The sequence below is a fragment of the Strix uralensis genome, chromosome 3 (genome assembly GCF_047716275.1).
Source record: "Strix uralensis isolate ZFMK-TIS-50842 chromosome 3, bStrUra1, whole genome shotgun sequence".
NCBI lineage: Eukaryota > Metazoa > Chordata > Aves > Strigiformes > Strigidae > Strix > Strix uralensis.
Genome location: NC_133974.1, coordinates 105,060,437 through 105,074,713, shown reverse-complemented (window position 1 = coordinate 105,074,713; position 14,277 = coordinate 105,060,437). Strand labels below are relative to the sequence as shown.

The following is a 14,277-nucleotide window of genomic DNA, read 5'->3' as shown; positions in this document are numbered from 1 at the left end:
TTTCCAAGGACACAGAGATTCTCTTTGTCTTTGCAAAACTTCTACGAAGTTGAAGATTCCTGTATGTCTGTCCTTTTGCTCTTCTATTATTCTTTAAGCTACATAGGTTTAAACTTTCTTCCCTGGTCTTTTCCCAACCATCAGTGATATAATTTGCTTTTTTTTGTTGCTTTTGGGAAGCCCCTATTTCCAGAGCTAAGAACTGTTTTGTTTCATACATGAAGTAAAAACCTTAAAAGCCAGCCTGCAGTTCTCTGAAACTGTACCATCAATATTAAGAAAGAAACTTCCATTTAGCCAAGCATCTCCTCACCAGCAGTCTACAAGTCTCTCACCAGAGATGTTTCCATCAATGTGGAAGCTAGCATACCTGCCTCTGGTCATAGCTCTCTGCCTGCAGATATCAGTTGTAAGGGAAGCTGCAAGATTTTGAAGATGATGTCAAATTATTTCACCTTCTTCCTTTAAAAAAAAAAAAGTCCTGAAATTAATTTCTAAAGCTGCTTCATGCAGGAAGCTGAAGCTATTTCATGAAGATAGACAGGATCTTGTTCCCTCTGCTCTTGCCACATCTGTTCCCCTAAGTAAAGGGAGGCAGTTTCTCAAAGCTACTTCACAGAGATATTTCATTTTCCAGTAACCAGTCACAATTAACCCACAGGAACTGTTTGTTTAAGTGTGGTTTCTGCCTGATTTTGTAATACCAATCCTTGTGTTTTTTCCTCATTGTATTTTTTTAAAAATTATGTCATATGACAGTTATTGGCTAGGCATCCTTTTAAACAGTCTGATGAATAATTAGTTTTACTAGGCAGTCATAAATTCCATCCAATGTCTTTATTACAGGTATTAAAATCATTAATCATTCAGCTAATTGCTTATTGGCATTCTTTTGTAGCTTTTAGAGTTTAGCAAAGTTCTTGCTGAGTAATATGGATAAACTTCTATCTAGCATGAGGAACGAAGGCAGGTTACTTATATAAAGGTAAAGGTGACAAATCTATAAGACATTTTTATGATGTTGACCTCAGTAAAATATAACACTTAAGAAAGGAATATCTCTTACACATATTTTCACTCGAGACCCATATATGGATTGCAGATGTTGAGATTGCATGTGAAGAAAAGTTCATTAAAAGGAGGGGGGGTGTCTGATTTTGTTTTTCACTAGAGCAGTATTAATGAGGAATAAGTAAGCCTGCTCTGAGATTTCAGAATACGATTGTCTTAAACTTCAGGTCTGCATATCATTAAGTAAAGACTGAGTTGATTTTCAGGGCCCTACTTATATTGTACTCTGCAGCTTGGAATACCAAATAGTGCAAATGGAGGAAAATTTGCAGTTAGAGCTTACACACTCAATCCAGATAAAGATAAATTTTAGATTTTTCAAACTTCTTGTTTTCATTTTTCCGAGTGATATTGTGCCTTACAAATACAAGTAACATTAAAGATTAATGCTAAAAGCGAAAAGATTTACAAAGCCACTCCTTTTCAAATGAAATTACTATTATAAGTGTTCAAGGCCAGGTTGGTCTAGTGGAAGGTGTCCCTGCCCATGACAGGGGGGTTGGCACTAGGTGATCTTTAAGGTCCCTTCCAACCCAAACCATTCTATGATTCTATGATTATAGCAGAGATCAGATGTATAAAACAGGATAGATCATGAAGAGTGAACAAGATATTTCTGTACCCTGATTATGTTATAGTTCTGAAAATAAAATTGCAATAACATGAGGTGTGAACAGGTTTGGATTTACTGGGAAGTTCACGGAGGCTTTAAGCTACTCCTTTATGTCTCTTTACTTGCTTTTTCCCATAGCACATCTTCTTTTCTTCCCAAGACTCTTGTGCCAGAGAGGAGCAAGCAAGAAGGCCACCATGGACTTTTCACATTGTATGTTCCAAAGTGTATGGATGTGTGTTGAATAAGGGGTGTGTTGTCCCTGGTATATGTATTATTAGATGGAGACACATCTGTAACTGAAAACATGTATCAATGAAATTAGAAAATTAAAAATAAAATCCAAGAATATTCTACGCATTCTCTAAGTATTGAGTAGGTGGAAAACAAGATGATTGAACACATATATTAGATGAAGAATCAAGAACAACTGTGTGTATTTGCTATACACTGAATAAGAAAGATAACTGGGAAAAGAGAGTTAAAAACCAAACTGGAGTAAACATCAATGAACCTGTGAAGACAAGAAACAAAAAAAGCAATCTTCTGCTTTGCCAATAAAGGTTTATAACTAACATGCCTTTCTAGTGATGACATATGGCCCAGCATCATGGCCTGTCTTTCGGTTAAATGAAACAAAAGCACATGCCTATGTTGAGAATTATGGAGAGTGCAACAACTGGAATTATTTGGACCGAGCAAACAACTAGATAACAGGCATACCTGGGAGAATCAGAAGAAACAAATGTCAACGTGCAGAACACATTGCCATAAAAAGCGCAGTAATGAGATGATCTCAGTGTGTGCACCTAAAATAGAAAATGAATCAGAAGTATCTAAACAACCACTGCAATGAGATAAAGAAATGGGGTTTGTGAATTGAAGCTGGAAAAGAGCAAGAGTAGGCATGACTGAGAGAGACATTAATCTAAAGGCAGTCTGACTGAAACTTTCCCTTGCTGTTATGGCACAGACTGTGGAGAGCCTATTTTCCTCCTCTGTAATTAAATACCTGCAGTTATCATTTGCATCCATGTGTATGAAAAATATTTCGATAAGATACAAATGCATCACCTGTGCTAAATATTTTACATACGCAGATGTGGCAAATTGTAGAGTTACATTTACATAGCTCCAAACTCTTCTAGCTGCCTATCTGCAGCTATTATGGACACAGCAGGGCAAATATATCTGATCATTGTTAAAAGCAGTGTCACTTCAAAGTTGGTGTGAGTTTACACCAATTTCATAGATACCAAATCGAGCTCTCGAGTGGCTTTCTTCCTCTTATTAAAGATTAATAGCACAGACATTTTTGTAATGAAATAATAATTTATTGTCCTAATGGTAGTTCACTTTTAATAGTCCTACCCAGTCTTCTACTCTCAGAAAATTTAAATATATTTAAAATTTCAGATATATCCTTATGATAAATATAATGAATACCTCTCAGAAAAATAGGCTTTCAACATGGAGTAAGCATTTAAGCACAATCATTTAATGCAATTCTTACTGTCCTAAAATAAATACTTACAAAGCTGACTACTACTGCGTATGTTGTTTAAGATAAGGAAATTGAGGCAAGAAGTTGAAACACTTTTCAAAGACTGCACATTTAGTGGCTGAGCAGGGTTCAGATCTTTCTTGACTCATCTGCATGTACCTGAGTATCTGGAATACAATATATCATTGTCAGCTTGAAACAGTCTTCAGTTTTTTTTTTTATTTTGTGGGGCTGTTTATTAATTCTTTGATTAGAATTGACAGCTGATTAAATATTTTATTCTGCCTTTGTAGTCTCTTCATATACAAAGCGTGACTTTCTGCCCTGCTAAGTGAGGATTTACTGGGCTAGATGTTGATTCAGTAGGTTGCAAGTGGAGTGGTTGCCCCCTGAGGGTCATATTAAAGCTTGAGGGGAGCTTTTTGAGCAACATTGCATCTTAAAGACGATATATCAAGCTGATAGATACATGGCTCTTCTGTTGAGAAATTCACAGCAGAATTATTGCTGGTTGCCAGTTATTACTTGGGTAGTAAAGAGTCTCTCGGGAGTATGGATTGGATAAAAAGGGTTAAGCTGAGGGAAATGTTACACTGAAGACCTTGGCGATGAGAAGTGTTTGAAATAGTCGAAGGATGTTTCGTGTGCAATTTAGAATTGTCTTTTTTTGGGGGAAGTGCTCTGTAGTTTTAATGATCAAAGCATGATTAGTTTAATAGAGCATCTTTCTCATTATGACTCAGCAGAGAGTTGACAATTTATTTGTTGTACCCCCTGCCCCACTCCTTTGGAAGCGCAGACCTGAGGACATGCACTCGTGCATAGCTGAGAAGGTTCTCTGCAAGCTACAGGGAGTCTTTCAGATTAAATATATTTGCTGTATATTCTAACATGTTGGTTTGAAAATAGTGGGCTTGGCTTCTTCTACAGGTCAGTCGACTTTCACGGACGAGATTTGTCCAAATTTTCTACTCCTCCCTATGCTGTGCTTTTGTTGGTAGAAGAGATTTGAACATTTAGCTGAGATTACCTACGCCATTAAAATAACATCCGCACTGTGGATTGTTATTGACATTTAGACAGCTACATCTTTGTTTTCTGATGAACATTCCTGTATCGCTATAATAACCACCACTATACATACATAAAGCTTAATCGGAGCTTTTACTTTGTAGATCTCAGAGAGCTTTACAAAGAAGGATAAGTATTATTATCTCCATTTAACAGATTGAGAAATGAAAGACAAAGGTGAATTGATGTGTCCTGTCAGAACTGGCAATAAATTTAACGCTTTTGCCTCCTCAGTGAGTTGCTCACACTGTCTCCTCAATAACAATGTGAACTTTGGCTTCCTGGGCAGATTACAGCTCAGCTAATTAGATTCATTTTTAGATGTAGCTTTTTTTACTGTGTAGAATTTCTGTGTGCACTTAAACAACTGGTGCTACAGACAGTTCAGTTTTAAATGAGGTAGTACCTTGCTTTGAAGGGATATTGAGTCGTTCTATTAGTGTCAGCTTGTGAAAACACTTTAAAACTCTCTAATAAAAGTTTTTACATTAATGGCACCATCTTTCTCGTGCTGGCTGAGTTTGCTTGCTAACAACTTCAGGAATCACTTTATAAAGGGATGGCAAAATAATTCATGATTATCTGCAAGTACTGTACATCCATAAGATTTAAACCTTCTTATTGTACAACTTAACTCCAACTTTAGTTATGTTGCCGCTAAACAGAACAATGTTAAGTGAGGTAAATGTATGTTTTCCATTTTGCTGTGAGAGTGAAATTTAATTCACATACAGAGGCATTTAGTGTGCAGATGTTTTGTTTTGATGGCTCAGCTGGAGGGATGTTGGGGGCTGATCAAGTTAAATCAGCCATCTTCTTCCCTCTGAGTTGAGGTGCTCACAAGCTCTTGACTGGCCTTGGAGGTGTTGGCAAGGGATTTGCAGACCATGAATTACCTCAGTCTCAAACATCTCCTGGATGTGGAAGCCAGAAGATTTCAAGTTTACGTGGGATTTACTGGAGCCTGATTGCCTAAGTCTAGATAACAGCAGCAGGAGGGAGCATCCAAAGGCTGCCAGACTGGCTCAAACCCAGAAATTTTATGTTTTTTTCACTAACGGAGAGGAGGGGAAGGGAGTGAGGGAAGCTGGAGATCATGTTCCACTTCATCTTGTCCTGAAAAAAATGGGAGGGTTGCAGGGCTAGGGCCCAATTCTCAGAAGTAAAATACCCGGTCATAACTCAGGTACACCTGCAGCCAGCTTTTAGTAAAAATTTCGTATGAGAACTGGCAGACCTTGAACTTAAGGGAAAGGGAACAAGTCTCTAGATTGGAGCAAGACTTGTCTTGTGCCTTTCTACATAATACAATTTAGAGCTGGAGTTGAGGAATTTTGAAGTTCCCCAGTCATAAGTATGTGTAATCAGAGTAAAAGTGTCAGACATATCAGTTCACATATCTCTGTATGTATATATCAGTATAAGTAAAAACTATTGTATATGACTGATGACTTTTATTTTTGGAGCCAATGCCTTTCTTTCATCTGTTTCAGGGAGAGAATGATTCAGACAGTGTCTCACAAAGTCTGTTTCTTTCCTCTTAGTAACCACCTCATATACAGGTGGTAAATGAAAATCATAAAACTTACTGTAAAATACTGTTCGCTCATCTTACAACTTATGCCTTGAAGCTTACAACTACACCTTAAGTTACAGATCTGTGAGGCTGTTTTTTCCAATAGAGAGAAGGTAAAAAATAACAGCCACAAAAAATTTCTGTTGGAAAGACCAAAGAAAGAAGCAAATGGTAACTACTGGACCATGAAAAGCAAAACTATTATACAAGAGTTTAAATGACAAAGGCAGTAACTTTCCAGTGTTTTAACTCTCTGGAAAAGAGCTACAGAGCTATGGCTACAGACATGTGTTATATATAAAAGTTCCAGAAAGTTTCAACACAGTGCTTTATTAATGAAAAAATAAAGCCATAAAATCATGGGTGCAAATTGGCATAGTTCTTTTTACTGCATGCAGTGAAATTTGTAGCAGTTAAAGGTCATTGGTGGTATTGTTACTGACACATTTTGATCTGGAGTTCCTGGACTTCATAAAAATTAATTTCCTTAACTAAACAGGGGGCTAGAGACTGAGACTTCAGTGAATCTATTTTGATTTCTACCTAAAGACCTTTTTTCCCTTAAAATTTTTGCTGTTTTCTTTTAAAATTATTACTAATTTATAAGGGTGAGAAGGTATCTGAATGATAAAAAGTCTGATCAATTTTACTCTTACTGCGTAACATTTCTGTGAGCGTTTCTTTAACTTCTTGGGGTGGCAGAGCTGGGCACAAGGAGAAGTAGATAATATTTGAACAGGTGGTAGAGAATATGTTGCTTCTGAATTACTTTTGGTGTTTGGAGGTTTGCTTTTAGCAAAATCATATTCACATATAACTGTATTGGAAAGAAGAAAATTAAGAAATAGCATTGTTCAGTAGTGAAAATGTTAAACTAAATGGACCATGTTAACATTGCTGTTGATCCCGAAGAACAGTTTTTCCAGTGTGTGGAGCATTTTGTTTCTACCGGCATATGTTCTCCGTGGTTTTCTCTGCTCTAATTCATCCATGTCTTTCGACAGCTCCAGATGGCGTGATGCCTCCAAGGCTTTCATCTGCCTCTCCGACCAGTCTTCAGGTTGTCTGGTCTACACCAGTTCGCAACAACGCCCCAGGCGCACCCAGCTACGGACTCCAGATGCGGCGGAGGCATTCTGCTGGTGACATTTTAGAGTATGCAGACCATGGCAAGGCCACTGTCAACTGCTGAGCAAGAAAAGTCCCATTATCTTGAATATGGCTCACCTTTAGCGTGGCTGGTTTTGTTACAAGACATGTAATGTTTTAGTCTTTCTTTAGGTGCGCATGTTTAATGATGTAACTCATGCTGCTTTTCTTTGCAGTTTGCTTTCCAGCCCTACTGCTTCCTTACAACACAGGGTCGGAGATCTTCAGCCACATACTGAGTATGAGATGAGAGTGGTTGCCTCCAATGGTTATGGCAACGCCTACAGCAACTGGACTGCAATGACTACAGCAGAAGACAGTAAGCAGTCTGATGTTATTTAACTCCCTTTAGCAGAAAATATAAATAACAGTTCAGCTGCCATTGCACATAATTTCTTTTGGTTATCTAGCTTTCTCAGTAAAATAGCAATAATGTATTTCCTTCCTGAATATTAGCTTGCAGTAACAACTCCTAAGGGATCAAGTATGTGTTGTCTTAGATTTTCATAAAACATGAATAGTTAAATATATGTTTTGTGAAGTAGTATCTTATTTCTTTATATAATAATCCTCCATGCACATGTGTTCATATATGGTTAGTTTAAGATACACTAGTAAGTACAGCTTTGCAAGTGGTATTTCTTTATATGCAGGGACTTGATTCTGATTTCAGTCATATCAGAGAAAGTAAGTTGAAGTTAATAGTATATGACAGTTGTCTTATCTCTGTGTTGAGAATACCTAAGCTATACCACAGCTGAACAGAACTTTTCATTCGCAGTGATCTTTGTTAATTCAGAGTGGTGATCTACTGATCTGAAATTGAGTTTGTCATTGCCAGTCATGTAATTTGTTCAACAGTCCCTTGATTTAATGAATAGGTATCAGCATATAGGTACAGCCATTTAGTTGGCAGGGTAGGATTTTGGACCTGATACAATATATAAGCAGAAACATATGACAAAACTTGAGCTTGTTGTACATAATACATATGCAAAATATATCATTTCCAGCTTTTTTTTTTTTTAGGAAACTGAGCTATTAGTTTTCTCTTACAATGTAGCAGGATATCTAATAGCATACTTTTTTGAAAAATCTGTTGTTTTCAAATACGTTCTTTGTTGTTTGTTTGTTTGTTTGTTTGTTTTAAATCAGCAGCGGATGACCCCATTGTACCAAATTTTAGAGAAATTAAGTATTTTCTAAAGAGATTTTTCCTGTTATATCTTATTTAATAAGAAAGTAAGTCATTCTGAGGAGGAAAAGGTGGGAAGCGTGGTGGGTGTTTCACTACTGGTTTCATTACTATGTTTCTTTCTCTGCCTTTACACCAAAGTGCCTTCTGGTCTTACTCTATTTTACACTGATATGAGATCTGCATTTCAGACTATAAATTTAACCTGATGCTCATATGCAATTGTTGTAGCAAATATTCAGTGCTGGTAACTCAACTTCATTTTAGTCCCTTCTCTAAATGCATAGCTGTCTATCTTGAGAACACACAGAAGAAAATGTCTTCCCACAATTGTAAAACATTTTTCTTTGAAGCTGAGCAAATAATTCACAACAGAAATTTATCTGATAAATCCATTAAAGCTCCAAAGTTATAAATGCTTCTGTGAACACATTACCTATAAATAATTACCTAATAAAAGTAAGTTCTGAACTTGGTGTTTACATACCGGAGATGTGTTAGCTGCATGCGAAAATCTTTGTTGAGATTCAATTCCTTTATTGTAATTGTTTGTTACCAAAAGTGGATACAATATTATTAAACTTGTCTACAGTCATGGTCTAAATGCAATCACTCTCCTATGACTGTTTAGTTCAAATTTTAAGGATGATTTAGTTCTGGTCAGATAGTTCACATAGTGGAGTTTCTTTTTAAATAGGAGGAGCACAGAAGTGCATTTAAAAGGCATCACTTGTTAGTATATGTAAAAATAATTTTTTGTGCAAAGTAGTAGGTGTAGAATTTTAAAATTCTCTTTTCAGGACTTAGGGATAGGGCAGAAGGCCTTCACAGGACATGCCTTTGTATATAGTCTTCTTGAACATATATGTGGAAGTTACCTCTTGCATAGAAATTGGATAATCTTTGTGCACTAGCATGAAATGCTACCTTTTGCAAAACCTGAACTGCAAAAATACCTTAGATTATTATGAAACGTAGATGTTCCCAAAGGAAATTTATGAACAAGAAAATAAAAATATAATGCCTCTGCCAGTTTTTACACAATTAAAATATTTTGAGATTAAGAAACAGCTCGCCTCTTCAGCTGTGATGCTGTATCTTGTTCCTTAGCTTAAAACAAACTTCAGTGGTTTAGTTATAAACTCCATGTCTCCAAGGGGAAAATTATTTTCCTTGAAATGTCCTCTTTCATTTGCATTGATACTGCTAAAGAATATATGCTGATGTGTCCCCAGTATTCAACAACCCTCATAATTTACAAAAAAAACCCCAACTTTCAGTGGTGACAAAGGACTCTGTTTTTGGTGGAGGGCTGCCATCTCAGAAAGGATATTCAACTCACTTGCTTAAGACTTGACAGAAATAAGCAGTACTTCTGTCAAGGTTTCAATACATTTCTTATAAAGCTGCCTATACTGACAGCTTGTTGCAGAAGTATACTTAATTCCTGGCCCCGCTAACCAATAGACTTTGATTTTTTAAAGTACAATTTGACAGTAGAAATTTCCTATATCTCTCACTCTGTTGAAATATATGGTGTACACATGTTCTTATTGAATTTTATGCAGTGAATATGTCTTTTTTGTTTCACCAAAGCATAAAATATCTGTAGAATAAAATATATGCATTTGTGTGTGTTTATGTGCACATACACCTGATAGCAATATATGTAAATCAACACATCCGCTTTTAAAGTCAACAGAGTTCTACTAATACAAGCTGATGATTTCACAACATATCTGCATGTTATATTTTATTTATGATAAATATTTAGTAAACTAGGAGGATATTGGGAATTATTAAGGAAAAATTAGCAAAAGCTGCCATAAAAATCTGTTATATCTGATAATAAAATGTCTTAATTTACAGTTTAGCAGGTTTGGGGTATTTTTTAATGCAAGAAAAAATGCTGTAAATAATTTTCAAATGCTTCCTTTTACATGAGTGTGGCACTAGTAACTGATTCCATGCATTTTTTAATATCTAACCTGCCTGTGCCAGATAACAGTAACGTACATATCCTATGAATATATTAAAACGTGCTAAACATGTGTTAATAAAAGGTGTTTGTTCCAGTGATCTTGGCCAGTATAGCATCAGACTATTTACTGCCAGACAAATAGAAACAGTTGATGATGAAGTTTCTGGATTAAATCTTGCTTTCAGTAACTTGAATGTAAATTTAAGATAACTCTCTTGCAATCAATGTAATCACCGCTGAACTGAGAGGTCAGTATTTACCATTGAGCTGAGAGCAGAATTTCATGCATTGCATTCAGAAATAAAATGAAATTTTCTAGATATAAAAAAGAAGATCTCTGTTAAGTGTTCCCTTTTGTTATGACAAGCCTTTGAGCTATCTGAGAAGGAAGCTGTAAAGGAGTTGGTTATAGTTAGCTGAAACTGGCCCAATGGCAGCTGCTGCACTCTTATGGTGTAGCTTTATGACTCGCAAAATTATATTGGCTGGTAGCAATCCACATGGTGTAATCTTTGATCAGAAGGGTAGTTCCCAAATGAGAAAGGAGCTTTTTCTAGTGCTTGAGAAAATCCATCTCTATTTGGACAAGTTTTAAGCTAGCAAAATTGTCACTTTAGAGAAAAGCTGCTTGTTCCTTTCTTTTCTTTTGGATGTCCCAGAAACTATCTGCAGTCTAATGAGTTGCATACAGCAGGACATCTCAGTCACCAGCATTTCTCTACATTGTCTATATTTCAGTCCCATGGGTCAGTGTACAATTCCAGTATGGAGAGCTCTCACTGAAGCCCTTTTATAAGTGCCTGACTTGCACTAGTTGAGAGAGAAGGGTTTGCAAGTTGCCTATCATGGAGTCCATTTTTTAAATTTTTTTAGTTCTTACATAAATGACTGCAAGTTCATCTCTTTTATGTATAAAAAAGTTATAGGCCAGTCCAATGTTTATTCACAATAAGTAATGTCAAGAGTATACAGTCGTCAGTTGAGATCATTATGTATGGAAGTTGCTAGAGAAAAAGAAACAATTAAAAAGAAAAAAAAGAGAGCTCCTGCAATGTATCAGCTGAGCTATTTCTTGACAAAACAAGGAAGCGTTATTCCTATCATATAGATTGCTATGGTGTGCTTCTCTGGCATGCTTACCGCAAAGCTTTGGTTCCAGGATGAGGACACCTATTCTTTTAAAGCTTCCTAATGTAGACAATAGAGAGAGACATTGCAGGACAAGAAGGTAGATGATGCAGTTCTCAGCTTTTGGAAGTGCTTGCTTTCTCTGCTGATTATATTCGTTCTCGGAGAAGACGGGTCTCCTACTTTAGCTATGTATGTTAGGTCCATATAGTTTAGGCATATCAGCTAATCCACAGTTAGTTGATGTGAATGTGGTCATGTGTGCTCAGGAAAGATAAATGGAAACCGAAGCAAGAGAAGACAAAACCTGGTGAGGTGATAAAGGGAAAAGGAAGTCATGTGAAATACATGACAGGGTAAATAGCAAAAGGACAGAAGAACAAATTAAGCTGAAGTAGTATCATGGCAGATATGATATGCTGATTGTATGATAAATAGAACAAGCTGTCCATGCATGCCTGTAGATTAGGAATTAGAAGTTTCTTAACTGGTAGGCTGAGGTTCTGGAACCAGTGTGCATTTGGAGCTGTAGAGGACAAAAAGTCTGAATAGTCTGAAGACAGTCCTTAATACTTATTTGAAGGGGTTTGTATGGACTGCATATCATTGAATGAACAGCTTAATGACTTTTGAGTTCTGTGATCTGATGTGATAAAAGGTTCCTGTGGTTCCTTGTGCCCAGAGCTACACAAATTGGATTTTCTGCAGGATACAGTTGGTAGTATATGAAAGACACCACATTTTGTTAATATGTATAATTTCATTGTCCGTGTTCCTGAAAAGAGTAAATGATTCAAGAATAAAAGGCACAGAATTTCTATTCTGCTTAGTGAGAGAGTTTCCCAGCAAATCAGGTATTTCTCATTAGCTTTAAAGGGCAGTAGTCCAGGTACATGTCTCAGTATATTAATGAAAGTATAGATTCCTCTGAAATACATCCATGACAGTACAGCTCCTTGTTCCCCCAGTCTGTGCAATAAGTAAACAAATGTGTGGCTCTACTTAGGGAATTAAAAAAGATTAATGACAATTTTGTGCCTTCATTTTAAGTCGAGTCTGAACTTTTGAAGCAGATGAGCAAAATAGCCTGCCATAAAAGATAATTTCATTTGCCAAAATGAAACTACCTTCTAGTATTAATACTGTAATGAAATGGTTTGAAATATGAACTAAGAATCTTAAGGAAAAAGATGCCCACTGTTTCTGTGTTCAGTAGTTGCTTCTATAAACAGTTACATCCATGTAAAAAGCTTTATGATTTTATTTTCATCATTGTCAGGCTGAGCTGTGTAGCTGTCATACTTTGCAGTCTTCCCTCCAGTGACAACCACATTGACAACATGTTATACTCCACATTGATTTTACAGTTAAGGAGCTGATTGTGATATATAGGGATTTTAAGAATTCAGCTGAGAGGCTGACTTTTGCCTTTTATCATTCCATTAAAATTTTATAACCATCTTTTTCATGTCATTTCATCCATGAATTCTTACTTTAGAAAGTGATAGCTACTGCTGTGAGCATAACTTTTCTCATGTTCAGAGCTTTTTATTGTATTAGCAAACTATCCCAATTATAGTTAATACTCATGTTTTACATAATTGTGGTGACCCTTTCAACCAAGCAGTATCGTGCTAGTTGATTTGTATATAGAATTAGATGATTCTGCTTGCCATTTAAAAAGAAGCTACACTGAATGAGTGTTGGGGACCAGGATTTAATGCTTTCCCATCCAGTGGGGCCAATTAAGCATCTCTCAAACGTCTTGTTTGAACTCAGAGAGTCTTAAAAGTCTCTCTTTTAAAAGGGCAGTAGGGAATGTGTGGGTAGGTATGCTAGCTACCAAAATATGCTTTTTTGAGGGGAGGGGGAGGGACTAGGGCGACCTAAAGTTTAAGTTTGACAGCTCCTCCCATACATTACAGATTGTCCTTAAGGAATACATCTAAACTCTGGGGGGGTTGAAGCACAGGTTCAACTAATTACCATGAATGTTTCACCTGTAATGCCAGCAACTTATTCAGTAGGAATAAAAAGGCTTATCCATTCCCTCACAGCAAACTGCATGATTGTTGTGGGGATTTTTTTGTTTTGGTTTCTTTTTTCCTCCTGCAGAAGCTCACAGTATGATAGTTTATTTATCAGGTATAATTAGATAAAATGCAAGTTTGTAGCTCAGTGGTAAATACTATATCTTTCAACTCCCCTCCTCTATTAAACTAGAATTGGCAGCAGCTTATTTTCAAGGTCTTCAATTCCAAAGCAAATTTTCCTCTTTCCCCTTCACCCCAGCAAAATTTTTGTTTTACAGACTATGCATCTAATTCAGGTTTACACCTCCACCTCTCCATCTTTCAGTGAAGTCTAAATAATGGACCAAATTTTGTTCCAGTTTATGACCTAATTGATTTTGCCCCAGAGTACATGCAAATAGAATTGAATTGCTCTTTACAACAGATCATCTTTTATACTTGTAAATTCAGAGATCTAAATTAATCCTAGAGTGCACAAGCATTAAATATAGAAGTCCATCCTTATTATCACTGTGAGTAGAACAGGATATGTGATAGGGATGAGTTTTATGGAGTTGCTTTGTGATGCATCATATAATGAAAGAAAAAACACTGTTACTTTTTCAAATTTAAAAGAAAAAAAAAAAAAAGAAAAACTTGCTATCCCAGTTTTACATCACTGTTTCCACAGACATCAGTGGAATAATCCTGATTTACTTTTCTCTGTATGTAAGAGGAGAATTGGGACTTCTGACTGCTTCAGTTGTTATTCTAAAATATAGAAGCAGCCACTCATGCTGGATTTATTTGTTTTCTAGGGTTCCTTTTTTTCCTTCTCCCTCTCTCTCTTCACTTAAAAATTATCAGGAATTATTTAACTTCTAGTGAAGTAAATTATTCTTCCTATAAATGTAATATTCCTTGTGGTTTGGACAGCATACTGCTTCACTAGGAATGAGATGATGGTGTTGTTGACT

General features: G+C 36.3%; 1 protein-coding gene across 1 annotated transcript in view; it reads left to right on the top strand.

Moving 5' to 3' along the window:
- Nucleotides 1–14,277, top strand: part of USH2A (usherin) — a 391,068-nt gene that overhangs the window by 241,377 nt on the left and 135,414 nt on the right. The window contains exons 38-39 of the mRNA XM_074863712.1: nt 6,840–6,990; nt 7,161–7,303. Of these exons, the coding sequence (XP_074719813.1) occupies nt 6,840–6,990; nt 7,161–7,303 (294 nt within the window). The remainder of the gene's footprint in view (nt 1–6,839; nt 6,991–7,160; nt 7,304–14,277) is intronic.